General features: G+C 40.9%; 1 protein-coding gene across 1 annotated transcript in view; it reads left to right on the forward strand.

The window, feature by feature from the left end:
- Window positions 1-17,805, forward strand: part of ccdc180 (coiled-coil domain containing 180) — a 60,558-nt gene that overhangs the window by 4,697 nt on the left and 38,056 nt on the right. Inside the window, exons 2-9 of the mRNA XM_076288360.1 lie at window positions 3,276-3,439; window positions 4,006-4,088; window positions 7,814-7,923; window positions 8,083-8,211; window positions 9,086-9,196; window positions 9,279-9,374; window positions 10,660-10,823; window positions 11,381-11,500. Of these exons, the coding sequence (XP_076144475.1) occupies window positions 3,276-3,439; window positions 4,006-4,088; window positions 7,814-7,923; window positions 8,083-8,211; window positions 9,086-9,196; window positions 9,279-9,374; window positions 10,660-10,823; window positions 11,381-11,500 (977 nt within the window). The remainder of the gene's footprint in view (window positions 1-3,275; window positions 3,440-4,005; window positions 4,089-7,813; window positions 7,924-8,082; window positions 8,212-9,085; window positions 9,197-9,278; window positions 9,375-10,659; window positions 10,824-11,380; window positions 11,501-17,805) is intronic.

The raw sequence follows: 17,805 nt of genomic DNA on the forward strand, positions 1-17,805 counted from the left end.
CCACAATGGGAGAGAGGTGATCTGTGTAAGAAAATGAATGTAAATATAGACTATGTGTGTTTTTCAGGCATACCGGTAGATAAATTTAGATTTATTTAGATACATTTTCTCAGAGTTGTCAGTAATTACCTCCGTGTAAAGGTGACTTCAGTAGAGTGTTCTCTGAGTTTGCCAGAGCTGTCTTTTCCATGGCCAAAAGTTGACAGGTTTCCAGCACTCTTCTTCCATCTCCATGGCTTTGCTCCTCACCACCGTTTTTGTATGTCTCACTGGCAAGGCCCTGCCACTTTTCATCCGTCTTTCTGTCATCATGCATGTTCCGCTTTTCTTTCAGCAAGTTCATTTGAACGTTGGGGTCCAGCATTCCGTTTGGTTCCTCACTTCCTCTCTCTTGGCGTTCTCTTGCCCTCCAAGTCTCCATTTCCTTTTTCTGTGTCCAGTTGTCCGTCTCCAGTTCTCTCATCCTTTGAAGGAGTTTCTCATTCAGTGTCTTAAACGATTCAATCTCCTGTTGACTCAGCAGTAGTTGTTCCTTCATTTTACTGTTCATTTCCAGCTCCTTCATTTTAGTGCATTTACCCATCTCTCTCTCTTGGAGTTCTCTTGCCCTCCAAGTCTCCATTTGTTGTTTCTGTCTCCAGTTTTCCATTTCCAGTTTGCTCATTCTTTGAAGCAGTTTGTCATTCATCTTCTGAAATGATACAATCTGCTGTTGACTCAACAACCGTTGTTCCTTCTTTATCATTTGAATTTCCAGTGCCCTTCCTTGTTTCTGTGTCCAGTTTTCGGTCTCCAGTTTTCTCAACCTTTGAATCAGTTTCTCATTCATCCTCTGAAAGGATGCAATTTCCTGTTGACTCAAGAATTGTTGTTCTTTCATTTTAATATTCATTTCCAGTTCCCTTTCCCTCCAAGCCTTCTTTTCCTCATTCATAATGAGGTTCCCCATCTCCAATTTTCTCAACCTCTGAGACATCTCCTCATTAATGGAGTGAAGGGAGGTTATCTGCTGTCCAGATTCCTGCTCCAACATTTTCACCTTCCGTTCCAGCTCCATCATGTTGGATTGATTGACGCGTTCCGTCTCCCTCCTAGTCTCCATGTCTTGTTTGAGTTGCTGGTTTTCTCTCTCCAGCTGCAACATGTTTGATTGATGGATGCGTTCTGTATCCCTCCTAGTCTCCATGTCCTGTTTGAGTTGCTGGTTTTCTCTCTCCAGCTGTCTCATCCTCTGAGTCAGGTTCTCCATCTGAACCAACTCCATCCGCTTTTGACATAACAGTAGGCCTATGGGATCCTCAACTTTTATCTTTTCCAGCTCTTCCTTTTGGAGTTCCCTCACTACTTTCTCCAGTGAGGAGATATCCACCAGTGCAGCTGCATGTTGCCTCATTTGAAGATTCACCTCTGCCAGTCGGGCTCTGTCCCATATTATGTGAAGCAATGACATGCTTCACGCGTCAGGTAGAGCAGCCTTCACTGTTGAGCTGTGTTGCTGTTAAAGAAAATTGGACATTTAATTTCACAATCTACTCGCCCACTTTACATTTGTATAAGTGTATGTATAAATGTACGTATGTATAAATGTATATTAGTATAAGCTACATGTAACTTTTTTAAACATTATACACTTAATTATGTTTTATTTTGGAGCTATTCTCCTGAGTTAGTTATAGTTTATATTGTTTGTACCGTGTCAATAAAAAGTCCACATTTTTGTCATTTTCACTAGGGCAGGAACAGTAAAATAATGTCTTAATTGGGATTTACAATGTAGCCATCACACCACAAACACCACAAATTGCACTTAAAACAAACTAAACAAACCTGTCACCAACTCATGAAATGGAAAGAATTTTTTTTTTACCTTACCTTAATATTCCAGAGAAGTCAGAGATCAATTTTGGCTAATTCTGTCAAATTTATACAAAACAGTATAATGTTTGACAATGCTGCTAAATGTAATTAAAATGAATTAAATACATGTTGAAGAGAGCTAATGAAGCTACTTACCTGTGCTGTATGTATGTATTCTGAAGTGATTTTGTATTTTGGTCCTCTGCACTTATAAGGTAGAATCAGCATGATGTCATAACAGCAGCATTATTGTGATGTCATTACTTAAGCATGCAGAAAGATCTTATGTTAGAAACACAATCGGGTTCATAAAATACCAGTCATTGAATTGTGCTAGTATTTGGGATTTAGAGATTTTAATCACTGAAAAACAGGTATTTGATAGCACAGTCATGTAATGACTTATCACACAAGCATGAGTGTGAGTAAATTCTGCAACGCGTCAGTAATTCAAAAAGCATACACACAGACATACACATAAAAAAACATTTTAGCTTTTGAAATATTTTAACAAACACGGTAAGGGTGCGAGCTTGACAGCGTATTTTGTAGACAGAGTCAGGCCGTAGTTAATTAATCAAAGATAGATAGATAGATCAGAATCTTTACACTGGTTGCAAGTGATTGGTTTATTCAATTTTACTTCACAGGAGAGGTCTCGCACATTTTAGAGCTTCCAAGCTTCCCACTGCCTATACAGTGCTGTGCTTAAGTTAAGAACCCATGCTTAAGTTGACTAAAAAGAGGGATACAAATCTTTTGGAAATTGATCTTAATGCCTTAATTAAAAAATGAGGAAAAATCCAACCTTTAAGGACACCAATTATCTTTGTGAATGAATCATAAATAAATACATGTTATTATTTAAAATACATTGGGAATAAGTAGAGAACCCCCTATGTTAAATTTCCATTTAGGCAGGCAGATTTTTATTTTTAATGTCCAGTTATTTCATGGATCCCTTGGCCTTTGGAATTAATATAGCCCCACCCTTCACCATACCTAGAGATTGGCATGGTTTTATTTCAGTTAGCTTAATAGCTGTTTGATTTGCATTGAGAGATGATCTAATGGAAAGCACCCCATGCCAATCTCTAGATATGGTGAAGGGTATGCAATGAAGTGGGGCTATTTTAATTATTTTAAATTTAAAATTCTGTTTTTCATGTTGTACTTGAACACATTAAGAACTTGTCATTTGAACTTGTCTGCTTGTTCCTGTAGCCAGAACAGGAAATGTTCCCATCCATGAATGAACAAAACATACTAATTAAGCAACTTCAGATATTAGAATTTGATAATTATTTGACACTGGATATTTTTGTGAATTCAGTTGAACAAAAGAGTTTAGGTGACCTTACATTTACAAAAGTTTGAGAGAAAGTCTGACATTACACCAATCTCCACAAATGTTGTAGGTCCAGCTGTCTTTGTCTCTTCATGATGGACGAAGCAAACGTGCTGCCAGTGGAGGATTTTACCTGAATTGTGACGGCCAAGAGGGTCAAGAGGTCCACCCTGGAGCGCTGCGGACCAGGGTTGAGACTGAATGTTCGACATGGTCCGAAGACACCACTGCACGGTGAAATATCTATGATGACAAACTTATTGAGTTCACAGATACACCATGTTATATCTGACCAATAGCCTTACGTTTCTGAATGAATGAATGCTCAATTATTAATTCAGCATTTCCAGCTACAATAGCCATCTACAAAATTGATAATGTATACACTTATTCACTGACAAGTTTCTTTGCCTACAAATGCCTTTCATGAGGCCCATTCATTTCAGAATGTTTCTCCAACATGCTTATGATTTTATTTACCCTTATGGATGATGATATGAATTCTCTTTTCCTAACGGTAAGCAGATATAACTAGTTGAATATGATGTGATGTATTTAGCTAGAATATGTACCAACAGTAGGTTCATAGCCTTTACATGGTCTCTGTCACCATAATTAGTTTGTACTATGGATACAACATCTCATCTCAGCACCTTGCAAAAACGTTCAAACCCCTTGGAAGTCATCACCATTGTCTGATTCACCAGAGATACCTGTTTGTGGAAATATCCCTGTGAAAATATGACCTTTTGTCTGTTTTAACTTCCTTTATTTAAATGTTATGGTGTCTTTTTTCTTAGGGCACAGCCATTCTCAGGTGGCACGACAATACACAAAAATCATCAAATGATAAAGGAGATCCGTGGTCTACCAGATAATGTTGGTATGTTCTCAGATCTGTCTGTTTGCATATCTATGTTTCTTTGTTCAACATGACCACTGCTAGCACTGTGTGTCTATATACATGTAGTTTTTGTCATCTTTTTAAAGTTGCTCTAAGCGATGATATGCGTTTTTAGGCTAAAACATTTTATGTCACTTACTGCAAACATCACCTAACCAACCGCTAGCTGTCTGTGTCCTGAATACTCTGTAAAAAAACGTGATCTCTGTGGACAGCCCAGGCTCCAAAAACGGCAACAAAAACAACCTGGGCAAACCTAGCCCATAAAAACCTAACAAACTGTTCCAGCAAATCACAGATGTGCGTTTAGGAGAGTTTCAATTGCACGGGAGGGAGGGGGAGGAAGTAGCGAGCTGGCTCTCTGTTTTGTTTGAAAGTCAACAGAAGTGACGTTACCCAGCATCGCTTAAAGCATTACATTAATACACAGGATTAGATGTTAAAATCCCTTGTGCCAAAATCCAAGGTAAAAACACATTCAGAAGCCCCTGCTCAAGTTTAACTTTAAAAAGCACACTACCCACAAATCCGCCAACAAATGGTCACAAGCACAATACAAATGGCCTATCCAACAGCAGTAGCCTATATATTATGCGGCATGTCATTGGGGTTATCAAGTGGGCACCCTCATTCACCGATGTTTCGTTAAGTTAGGCCCACGACACCTCATGAAGGCTTAACAGTGAAACCAGCGTCCTGGAGACACTCCCCTCCATGCTGCCACCATATTACCACATTGAAATATCCAATACCCAAAATACTCTTAACCAGCCCAGGCATGGTCAAGGTTGGCTAGGTTGGTCCGTCCCGTTGATGTGGACTGAACCATAACTATAAAAACCTTGGCCAACCAACCATCACCCTAGGCACAGCCCATCACAAACACAAAACAAATTAGCCAGCAGTTAGCAGTTAGCTTACGCCCCATGCTGCCCCATATTACCACAACAAGCATCCAAATACCCTTAACCAACCTAGGCATGGTCTAAGTTGGCTAGGTCGGTCCGTCCCGTTGATGTGGACTGAACCATAAACCATAAAGAACCTTAGCCAAGTACCATCAACCTAGGCACAGTCCATCACAAACGCAAAACAAATGAGCCAGTTAGGTTACCTTAGCTTGCGCCCCAGGAAGGGTAACTTCTCCTTACCCACGACCAAAACAAATGAGCCAGTTAGCTTACCTTAGCTTGCGCCCCAGGAAGGGTAACTTCTCCTTACCCACGACCAAAACAAATGAGCCAGTTAGCTTACCTTAGCTTGCGCCCCAGGAAGGGTAACTTCTCCTTACCCACAACCATTCGCTTGCCCGTTCTGCTGCTAAAGACATGTTACTAACCACCTGCCTTAGACTTCGACCACAAATGCCCAATTCAGACAGCAAGCCAATAGCAGATCTGGCCACAAACCCACGTGCACCGATTTCAATAGGCCTTAATCGTGCACTCCAACCTCGCTTAGCTGCCTCCTCTGCTATTTCAGTATATTTAGCTCTCTTCAGCTCATTGGCCACTTCCACTCTGTCTTCCCAAGGAACAGTGAGTTCAATGAAGTAAACTATCTTCTCTGAATCCGACCATAGAATTACGTCGGGACGTAGCTTAGTACTCACTATATGTGGAGGTACCGCCATCTGCTGGCCAAGATCAACCTTCATTTCCCAGCCCGCCCCATTTTTCAACTGGCCGGTTTTACACCTGGCCTTCGCGGAACAAGGTTTATCCCCCTGACGTACAAAGTTAATTTGCCTTACCCCTTTACTAGCTGCTAATGAATTGACTTCTCTTCTTTTATCCTCTATTGCCGCTGCCACACATTTCAATACCTGGTTATGACGCCACGTATACCGCCCCTGGGTGAGACTTACCTTGCATCCTGATAGGATATGGTGGAGACTGCCCACACACGAGCAAAGTATGCATTTATCATCCTCACCAAACCATTGACTTAAATTCTTGGGAGATGGGAGCACATCATATGTAGCACCTAACATAAATCTGATTTTACCAGCTTCCATGCCCCATAGATCTTTCCATTTAATCCGTCTTTTTTCAACCCCTTCCCAGTTCACTGCCTCAGTGCTAGAACTTACCTCAACAACAGGGGTACTGATGTCCTGCGAACTGTGGGTTTCTTCCTGTCGCTGAACTTCAACCGACTGACTTGATGCACTTCTTAAGAACTAGCTATCAATGCGGGGACCCTGTGTTCCCTCTACCAAGCACTTCTTTTTCCCTTGATGAATTTTCAGGCCCTTTAGACTTGTAACCTTCTGCCAACCACACACACACATCTGCAGCTTTTTCTCAGTTTTCTCTGAACTAGTGGCTTCCACAAACATGTTTTCCTTACTCGTAATCAAATTCGTTCCAGGGTCAGTAACCATGTCTATCACAAGTGAGTCATCTTCCGCCCCTGCTCTCGCTGACTCTAGGGGTATTTTTTCTTTATGTCGTACTGTAGCTTAGTAGGGTGCAGCCCATAGCTTAGTGAAGCCTGGGCTACTGCCACAATGAGCTGCTAACCCATTGTAGCCCCAGCGGGGTCTATTCCCTCCTGTCAGCAGTCTTTCCGTGCTGTCACAAGGTCTTTCCCTAGTTGCCCCTTTAAGGTGCTATGTGGAGTTAAATATCAATAGAATGTGAGGAAACAACTGTTTTGACATAATGTTAACATCAAAAACGCCCATACTGTTCCCCAGATAAATTAGCAGGTAAGCCAGTTAGCACTGGGCCGATTTTCTTGTAACACCTCTTTGTACCATGTATGGTATTGTATTAATAAAATGCACTTCATTGTAAGAGTAATGTGTTGGTACATTCAAGACAATTCAAATCCCACAGAACTCCACATAGCACCAATAAGAGATTTTCAGTCGATGACATGCTTATATGTAGCCCTGCAAGGCCTTGCTTATATGTAGCCCTGCAAGGCCTTGACTCTGCATGGTGAAGTCAGGTACGCCCAGATAAGCAAATAAGATTTGCACCTACTTGGGCCTAATAACTCCCAACAACATTTTTGAAAGATAACATTAAGGGATTGGCATGCAGATAAAAGGTCTTGTGATCGTTCCAAGTGTGTTGAATGAGCTTATGATCCAAAGCATACAACCTCACTTGTCAAACATGGTGGAGGTAATCATGGTGCAAAATGTCTGCAAATGTAGCAGGATCAGAGTTTTCTCAATTTGTTTTTTTTTCTTTTTTGGTAGAGATAATAGAGATTGCAGAGATCCAAATGGATCTCTGCAATATCTTTTTTGGATTGGATTGCTAAAATTGATTGCCAATGTGGAAATTGGTTTGCCCAACATTGACATATTTCTGTTTTTTTTTGTTTTTGTTTGTTTGTTTGTTTTTTGTTTGTGTGAAAAAGGCTTGTTAAATCCACTCTCCTCCAAAAGCAAATGTCAGTCATCTAATTCCGTATCTTGACATTTATCAAACTTTCTAGCTGTCCTGACAGTAAACAGTTTAGCACACGGTTTCTCTCATGTTTTGTCTTCAAACAGTATTAAGAGAAAAGTTAATAGAAAATAAGAGTATATTGATGTATGAGGCCCATTGTGTCCTCTGAAATGTAGTTCATTTATCATTTCACCTCTCATAATCACGTTGTCAATTTGTATATGTTGACATCTCATATAGGTTGACTTTTAAAAAATAAATAATTTGTTCATAATTATGACAATATGTTCACAGATGCTGAGGTAAAGGGTTCAGATATTATTGAACGCCTCAGGAAGAAAAAACTAAAGGATCACACAGAGGCTGTTGCTCAGTTGCATCAGGATCTTTCTGCGATAAGTGTGGTATGGATTGTGTTATTTAAGCCATCCTATTTTTTTTTTTTAAATGGAAGACATTCATGATGTTACTCTCTTCATATTGTTTACAAGTGTATGTTTAAATGCTGGAGAGTGATTACATTTGTGAGTAAATTGAGTACATTTTCATGCTGTGCTTTTCAGAAATATGAACTCTGCATCAAACAACAAGCAGAGAATACTATGTCTCAGCTTGTAAAATATGATGGCATTGTTGAGAGTCTCATGGGAAAGCTTGATAGTGCATCCGATTCTGAAAGCTTTAGCAACCAGGTAATCAAGTATATGATGTTTATTATATACATTTTGTATAGATGTTTTTTGACTAAGAATGGTATTGAAAAGAGGAAATCCATCAATTCATAGTCTTAGAGTTAGAGTTATTTTATTGTAATGATATAAAATGTGCATATTGGACAGACTACAGAGTCCTCTTTCCAGTAGCTGAAGGAGACTCCTTCCTTAGGAGATTCTTTAGTATCCTTAGGAGAGTCCATGTAAGTATAATATGAGTATACTCTTCTGATCCCGTGAGGGAAATTTGGTCTCTGCATTTATCCCAATCCATGAATTAGTGAAACACACTCAGCGAGGTGAAGCACACTAATCCCAGCGCAGTGAGCTGCCTGCAACAACAGCGGCGCTCAGGGAGCAGTGAGGGGTTAGGTGCCTTGCTCAAGGGCACTTCAGCCGTGCCTACTGGTCGGGGTTCGAACCGGCAACCCTCTGGTTACAAGTCCGAAGCGCTAACCAGTAGGCCACGGCTGCCCCTGTAGGTAGTTGATTAGAATTATCCAAGCTAACCATGACCGATCACAGTAAAGGGGAAAGGGAGGAGCTCAACTGCACCTACCTTTATAGCCTACTGATATAACCAATGATGCGGGTCCATCATTGCACATTTCTCTTTAAAATTGGAAAGTTAAATAGGGTTCAGTGAATTCTACTGCCTTGCCTCTCAGTGGTGATGTTGAAGTGATTCAACCGAAAGATAACCCATATGTGTTTGTAGTTATGTTAACATAACTTAATTTTCAAGTATCAGATTTTATGAAGAATAAAGTCATATAAGAGGTTGTTCACTGGAAACAAGACACACAAATACACATTTTTATAAACTGAGTGAGGTCTAACACTATTTTTGCAGGACTTTCATATGCTCTGGGACTTGGTCATCCAGGAATCAGCCAACAGGAGGGAGTGGATTAGGAAACTAGATGAAAATCTTGAAAAACTAATTTCAGAGAGAACAGCTGTGGTATGATGAAAACATGAATAAGTAGGTTCCTATCAGCTCTGTCCTTATTATTACCATGATAAAGATTTTTTTTTTTGTCCAGATTTCAACATTGCTCAGAAAATACACTCAGAACTTGAAAAAATTCAGCTATGTCTTGCCTTGTGATGTTCATCGACTAATGGACAGTGAAGCCATGGTATGTAGCCTTTATTTTATTCAGTTTAGACTGTTTCAGTGGCTGTACATAATGTCTCTGATCCTTAAGGGCCAGGGCCTGCTTCCCCAAAAGCATCATAAGCCTAAGAAGGTTGTAAAGTCCCTCGTACGAACGTCTTAAGATTTGCGGACTGTTTCCCGAAACCATCGTTGCTTAATGAAAACATTAAGCGTCATGAAAACACTCATAGATCTACAAGTGATCCTGAGTACCGGTAATCAGATTTTAGCGTACAAAATAGCATGCTCATAATAATGTGATTAAAATGGATGAAAATGTATGAAACGAGACGTTGCCAGAATAGTTTGCAATTATCTTTGTCAAAGTGTAGGCTGTCTTTTATTAGACCTATGAGGTAAAAGCAAAGAAACGAACATGTGGTTTAGTCTGTGCTGTGTAAAAAACCTAAGCCTATGTTATTTAAGCTACACATTTCCTCACTATACTCAACCTCTTTCTCATCTCCAAACGTCTTCTTCAGTGACACCCCAAACCACTATGGAGGCAACACACACAGTGGGGCACTCACAAGTAGCAAAGAACAGACACGGCAGAAGTGCTGAATAGCCATACATCATGCAACAGACATAAAAACAGTGCAACAATCTAATCTTAAATAATTAATATTTATGTCTCTGTGTGGTGTATAGCCTGCTGGGGATGTTTACATGCAGATGCCAAAGTTTTTCTATTTTCGTGAATTAGCCTAATGTAGCCTAGGCTAAATCCGAAGTTTAAGTAGCTGTGACGTGCGGTCACCTGACATTACCAAATTAGAGGATTTCAGAACTATTAACTTGGACAGCTCCCCTTAAGATCATCTTAAGAGCAGTGCACATGTGTTCACGCTACAACCATGTTCGGGAAACAAACAAACAATCTTAAGATGAATCGTAGAAAACCCTTGTAAGTGTGTGTATCCATCGTTATTGGGAAACCGGGCCAGGGACCTGAGAGACCGAGAATGAGCTTCTTCCACCAGGCCATAAGGGCTATGACCACTTTAAATGACCATTCAGCACCTAAACTAACATATAGTTTTTCTTATTTTTTACGTAGTTGTTGCAACCCTCATTCCACTGTTGTTTTACTTGTATAATCACACATATGACATACATATCTTGAATCCTGGAATATGTAAAGCTAAGTAGTAGCAGTCACTTTAGTTATGCACGTCAAATTATGCCATATGTACACTGTTCTTTTCACAATGTGAAGTTTAAGTTCAACTTAACACAGGTAGATCTTTCTATGTACTCCTCAGATGATAAACCAGGCAGTGCTGTCTAATAGAAGGGCTGTGGCCAAACTGACGTTGAACCTGATGGAGGAGGACCTGCAGAAAGAGGCACTCCATCGGTTTCGATGGGAGGACAAACTGAAAGACTGGAAAAGAATCAAGGTCCTTGCTGCAGTCCAGAGATTCAAGTAAGTTTGTCACAAAACAACAAAATTCAATTGATATTTCTGTGTAAAATCACTGAAAAGTGGCACTGACACAAGAACAAGTATCAAGAACAAGTATCAAATTCAAATCAAATTTAGTTATTGCCTGAGTTGGAAAGAAATATGCAAATACTCAAATTGGCTACTGTATTTTAACGCTAATGAATGGCTATTACATTATTGATATTCCATCAGAAATGCATGTTAATAAATAATATGCCTAAATATTGTTATAATCATAAATATATGTATTGTTCTTAGCTTCTATCAACACAGAGACAATAAGAGAATGATAGTCTAATATAACAATGTCCAAACTAAAATGTTAAAGCCAAGTCAAAAAGTCGAGCTTAAAACTGAAGAAATATATCTGTATTGCACACACTATTGTTTTGCAAGTAAAATAACCCTGATTACAGTCCACTCACTCTGGGTTATTTTTTAAAAAATCCCCTTAATCCCAGTTTTTTTACAATATTGTTATTGTATAATATTATTGTAGGAATATTTACCATTTTTCTAATTTGCTCCATATTCAGGGATCTTATGAACAATCCAGACTTAAAGCGCTCTAAGGACATTGTGGCCACATTGGAGATTTTGCAGGAGTCACAGGCACAGTACAATAAGGAGAGGACCTCTGTCCTACAGGCAATCAAGTAAGAGTGTATAATTGACGTGACTTTCAAACAATGTGATATGCTACCGTGCTTACACACAGTTGCGTTAAGTCACCGCATGCCAGTGGGTGTTCCCGACGGGCGGGGGTGTGTAGCCTACTATGCAAATGCCTTGAAGTAGGCCTAAAACCGTAATTCGATTGGCTGGTGCCTTCTGTTGGTCTCTATCGGTGCAGCAGAAGTTGAACTTTTTGACTTGGGCGACGGGAGCAACGGGACACAACAGACCCACAATTCAGTTCAGCAACGGATGACGTAAGCCAATGTTAAGTGAATGAGATGCGTCTCTAGCACTGCACTGCACGCAATTGTGTGTAACAGTGCTGATCCACTAGTACTACACAACATACGCACGGTGTCGCTCTGCCTCTCCTCGTTCAGTCGTGTGGGCGTTTCGTTTAAAACCTAGACCAATGTCCAGCACCAACGAGACAGCTGCTGCCCTGGTGGCATCCATGTTCTTGCAAAGGAAGGAAATGCCCGCACTCTGCTAAAACTCCCATATATTTAATGTGCTGCAACGTTTCGACCCGACTGGGTCTTCCTCAGGCAAATGTCATTTAGCAGTGGCTCAGGTGTATAAGTAGAGCATATACAGTACCTGCTCAGCTGATCATTCATCAGCTGAGCCCATTCACACTAATTGTCAAGGCCTAAGTGTCACCTTATCCATCACACATGTGTCACCACATAAGACAATTAGTAATGCAGTTACATATACAGTTTACCCACAAAAAATAAAGAAAATAGAAAAAGACCAACACCATGGCTCACAAAGTAATAAGATTACATTATTACATTATTACATTATCCCACAATGACATCATTTGTAAAGTAGTATGTCACCTCAGAGCAATCCCACACACAATGTTACATGGAGATGAAAAGTACATTAGAGGAAAGGCTTCATGTCAAATTCCTCATTTAATCCCCCTGGCGACATTGTATTGAGGTAATAAATCCAAAAGGTTTCTCTTTGGAGGGCTATTTACATATTCCACCCCAACATATCTCAGTGCGCTAACATTGTGGCCAGCTCGTTTGAAATGGGCAGCAACGGGACTTCGCTCGTCCCCCGTTCTAATACTGCTCCTGTGTTCGCTGATTCTAGTACGCAATGCGCGCGTAGTTTTGGCCACATATGCTAGGCCGCATGGACACAATATCATGTACACGACATGTGTGGTGCTGCAAGTAATGGCACCATTAATGCGTATAGCTTTGCCAGTGTGCGGGTGGTTAAATGTCCTACATTTGTGTGTGTATGAACATTGGACACAACTACCACATCTGTAGTTTCCGTCTGGTACAGGTGGTAGGAGTGGTGCGCGATCGGGGCGCATGTCGCTCCTAACTAAACGGTCTCTAAGATTAGGTGCGCGCTTAAAGACCATACGCGGCTTGTCTGGGAGAGCCTTCTTTAGCTTGGGGTCAGATTCAATGATGTACCAGTGTTTCTGAATGGACTTTTTAAACTCAAACACGAGTGGGGAATATTTTAGACAGCACATGGGGGTGTTTGTCCTCTTGGCAGTGCTGTTTTTTGTGGCCCGGAGGCATTCATCTTGCGTAATGTTGTCAAAACGCGCCCTTGCCGTACTGACCCACTCTTGTTTGTGACCTCTGCTGAGGAATCTATTTGATGAAATCCTCGGCCTGTGTTGAATATGACTCATCATCTCTACATATCCTGCGAATTCGATGGAACTGGCTAAGGGGGAGGCTTTTAATCAATGATCGCGGATGGAAACTGTCTCCTCTCAACAAAGTGTTGCGATCAGTTGGTTTACGATAAAGATCTTTTTTTAATTCACTCCCGTCTTTATAGACCTTAATGTCCAAGAAACTGATACATTGCATATCATGTTCCAAAGTGAATTTAATATGGTCACTGCAAGAGTTAAGATATGAATGAAAATCCATGAGTTCTTCCACTGTGGAGTCAACAATTAAGAAAACATCATCAACAAATCATTTGTAGAATAAAACCTTTTCATAAAACGGATTTGCTGGGCTCAAGATAAAAACATTCTCAAAAAGACCCATGTATAGACAAGCAGTTTGGTGCCATTTTGCTGCCCATTGCTGTACCCTTTCTTTGTATGTAGAAGCTATCCTGAAATCGAAAAAAATATTGGTTAAAACTAATGTATATCAGCTCAGGATGCCACCAGGGCAGCAGCTGTCTCGTTGGTGCTGGACATTGGTCTAGGTTTTAAACGAAACGCCCACACGACTGAACGAGGAGAGGCAGAGCGACACCGTGCGTATGTTGTGTAGTACTAGTGGATCAGCACTGTTACACACAATTGCGTGCAGTGCAGTGCTAGAGACGCATCTCATTCACTTAAGTCCAAAATACAATCTATGCTGGGCTTGGAATCAGGCTGATTCAGGGTGAGAAAATGTTTTAGTGCATCTAAACCACCGTCGTGAGGGATATTCGTATATAAACTTTGGACATCCAGAGTGGCTAACAAAATGTTCGATTTTACCTCAAACTTTTTTAATGACTCAATAAAGTCTATAGAATCCCTCACATATGATGGAAGGGTGACCACTGAAGGCTTAATAAAGTGGTCCACATAGGTATTCTCCGTTAAACTCCCTATCCCGCTTACAATAGGCCTCCCCTTTACGGGGGTGTCTAAACCTTTGTGTATCTTGGGGAGAGTGTAGATGACAGGTATCACTGGGTGTTCTACCTTTAAGAATTCAAAGACACTTTTTCACCCTTTTCAAAATTATGGATAAGTTTATCGTGCACCAACGTTGATAACCTCTTCGTTGGATCTGAGGACAGTTTCTCATAAAAAACAGAATCACCAAGTTGTCTTTCGATCTCATGATTATAGTCCACAATATTCTGCAACACAATAGCACCGCCTTTATCAGCGAGGCGTACCACAACCTTATTGTCTTTTCCCAAATCAAACAAAGCCTCTCTTTCTTTTTTTGACAAATTATTATACACTTTGTACTCTTTTTTCTTTTTTAATATGCTATTCACATAATTTTCCACCAAACGACAGTATGTATCAAGGGATGCATTGTGATGCTTAGGCGGAACAAAGGTAGATCTCTTTTTGAACTGGCTGCGGTTTGGGGCAATGGGGTCAGGGGCAGGCAATGAGTCGGGGGGATACAAGGGGCGCTCACTGCTAGGAGTAGATGCAAAGCCTCTGTCACAGTTGAAGAATTGCCTTAATCTTAAATTGCAGAAGAACTTCTGGAAGTCAATTACCGTGTCAAAGTCATTCGTTTGGGCAGTGGGTGCAAAACTCAGGCCTTTACTTAAGGCCGACATACAAGGGTCAGTTAGTGTCTTATCAGAAAGGTTTATTACCATGGTGTTGGTGCGAGTTCGGGGCCGCATGCGACCTCTTGCGCTTTCCCCTTCTGCACCGATTGGGAAAGTTTTTCTCCAGCGCGGCGGTTTCGGAGGCCTTCTTTGGGCGTGCCCTAAAAAAGACGCTCCGGATTCCGATTGGCCACTCATGTCAGAACCAGATTCGAACGACGAGGATGACAGCCATGATCTGTTGTTGTGTCTCATCGGGCGTTGGCGTGCAGGTTGCATTCGTTGTCTTCGGTCGTGTTGCGGTTTGGGTGGGGGCTCCGGTTTCCCGTATTTCCAGAAGTAGACCTTGTTTTGTTTGTAGTCGTCAGTGTCTCGTGCGAACTTGGACTTCTTTAGGTCTCTGATTTCATCAGCATAGTCGGCTCAATGGCGTTCCATTTCCTTTTTGATTTCTGTTAACCTCTTCTTCTCAGTAACCGCTTTTAGCTTGACTTTTGTCTGTTTAAGCTCTTCCCGTGTAGATTCCAGTTGTTGAGTGATCTCACTCATTCCTTTGCAGCTCTAGTTCCATTTGCCCTGCACCTCACCGGTGGGGATGTGCACACCTCCACTACTACTCATTGGCATCCATGTTCTTCGCAAAAAGACTACAAACCCCAGCGTTTGCGCTAGCAACTAATTCGTACATGATTTACGAGTCTAATGGAAAGGGTCATAAGGCTACGCTCACGTCCTTAAAGTGGAAGGCGGTCAATTAGACTTACACACCACCAATGTAATGACATTAAAGGTTGTATCAGCGATTTCAGGCCCAAAAAAGACCCAAACATAAATGATCTCATTCATCTAATCTTTCCTAACGATCCGCTAGCTGCCTGCCCCTTAATAGCCTATACAAACTATGCAAGCCATTTCGAAATCTTGTTTTATTTAAACTACTCAATGCAATCTCAAATCCTCATCAGAAACACCAACAGTCAATATATTTCTCCAAATACTTTGTTTGTTTGTTTTATGGACTACTAGGTGGTCGTGGAAGAGATCGTTAAAACATTTATTTGTCTTGTAAGCGGAACCAAAGTTTAACAGGCCCCGTTGTGGTAGAACAAAGGACCTACAACCTTGTGCTTTCATTGGATAGTCGCGTCGCATTCAACGGGTTCATTTGCATAAAGATGGGCATCGGCCAGCTTTTTGTCGCGCGACATTTTTTTTCAAATGCAGCGCCGCCTTTCCAGAATGCTTTGCGGATTTGCATAGCTACCGTCGGGAACACCCACTGGCATGCGTTGACGGAACGCAACTGTGTGTGGAAGCCGTAAGCACCGTATAGTCCATGAGCCAAAGGGGGTCATCACTACCACTTGGGGGGGCAAATTCTCACTATATTTTTCTGAAAGCTACATATCTCTGGAGTATAAAATGGTATGATAGCAAGTTGGATCTTGTAGCTTTGTGGCTGTACAGGCCTTCAAAGTTGACCTCTGATTTGAAAAAAAAGTAAATTCCGCCTATTGCCTTTTTTTGTTAAAACACTCATAAGAGCCCAGAAAATAATCTAAATCTTATTATTACTGATGCATATGTGGTGTTTGATGTTGGCATACATATTTTGACTCATTATGTGATTTTGCTCTTTATTTTGGTTGATAAAATTCAAGATTTATGTGCAAAAAAAGCTCATTTGAGTTTTCAGAGCAACATGTTATGGCAATACCTGAATGCAGACCTTATTGATCATTACTATTCTACTATGTGAGTTGAAATTAATGTTAAATGATGACATACATAGGTCTGCAGTACAAATGTTTTTTAAATTGTAGCTGAAACGAGTACAAAGGATCTTTAATCTATTCACTGAATTCATCGTCAGAACAGGAGCACAGAGGATGCCATCTCTATGGCACTTCACTCTGCCCTGTCCCACCTTGACAATAGCAACACCTAAGTAAGAATGCTGTTCATTGACTTCAGCTCAGCGTTCAACACCATCATCCTTTCCAAACTGATCACCAAACTCAGTGAACTGGGCATCAATACCTCCCTCTGTAACTGGATTCTGTACTACTTGTATTGCATTCATTGTGTCTACACTTGAGATACATACGTTTGTTTTTTCTTTTATCACCTACACATATATTGGTAGATGTTTTTTCTTTACCTTGACATGTTTCGACGTATACTTCCATCTTCATCAGAAGGTCACACGGTGGAGTAGTGTGACGCGTTTTTATCAGCTGATGTTGTTACGGAGGTGTGATCCACCTGTCAGTTTTTTGACAGGTGGACCACACCTCCTGCTGTCAGTCAGCCGCCCCCCAGGACGGCACTCCAGGTATGGGAGAGCATATATGCTCCCTCATCTCTGTTCATCGTCTTTGGGCTCCGCTTTCCTATTTCAATCGCCTTCTTTATCCAGCGGTGGTATCGGTTTTTCTCCTGCTTAATGACTCTGGCATGCAGGAGGTGTGGTCCACCTGTCAAAAAACTGACAGGTGGATCACACCTCCGCAGGGTTATAAATTAACTTTTTTGATCACCAGCCAATGTGGCTGGTAACTTTCTAAAGTTACTAGCCAATCAGAATTTCTACTAGCCAATTTTTTTCCGGTGAAAATAACAGAATTATGAGTTTATGAGATGAGTGTCACTGAATGCATTTGGTCATTTTATTAACATTGTTGGCATGAATACTGTACATACCACAAAATATACACAGAAAGTGCAAACACTTCATTTCATGTTTGGGATCTCTATCTATCTATTTCTCTGTCGATATCCTCATCCCCTGCTTCATTCCTATTCTCGCCCCCATAAGTCTGTCCCAACCACTGCCGCATTTAGTTTAATCTTAACTTAATAAAAAGGAGATATCAATTATCATCAACAATGACAAGCCAGCTAGAACCTGCCACTCTTTTTCTCTCCCTCTCATAGCATAGGGCCTATGTTCAAGTTGGATCTTTATATAGGACCCGAAAAG

The sequence above is a fragment of the Alosa pseudoharengus genome, unplaced genomic scaffold (genome assembly GCF_046254945.1).
Source record: "Alosa pseudoharengus isolate Yale_2024_CS ecotype anadromous, Long Island Sound unplaced genomic scaffold, YU_APseudo_1.1 YU_APseudo_1.1_scf_17, whole genome shotgun sequence".
NCBI classification, from domain to species: Eukaryota; Metazoa; Chordata; class Actinopteri; order Clupeiformes; family Clupeidae; genus Alosa; species Alosa pseudoharengus.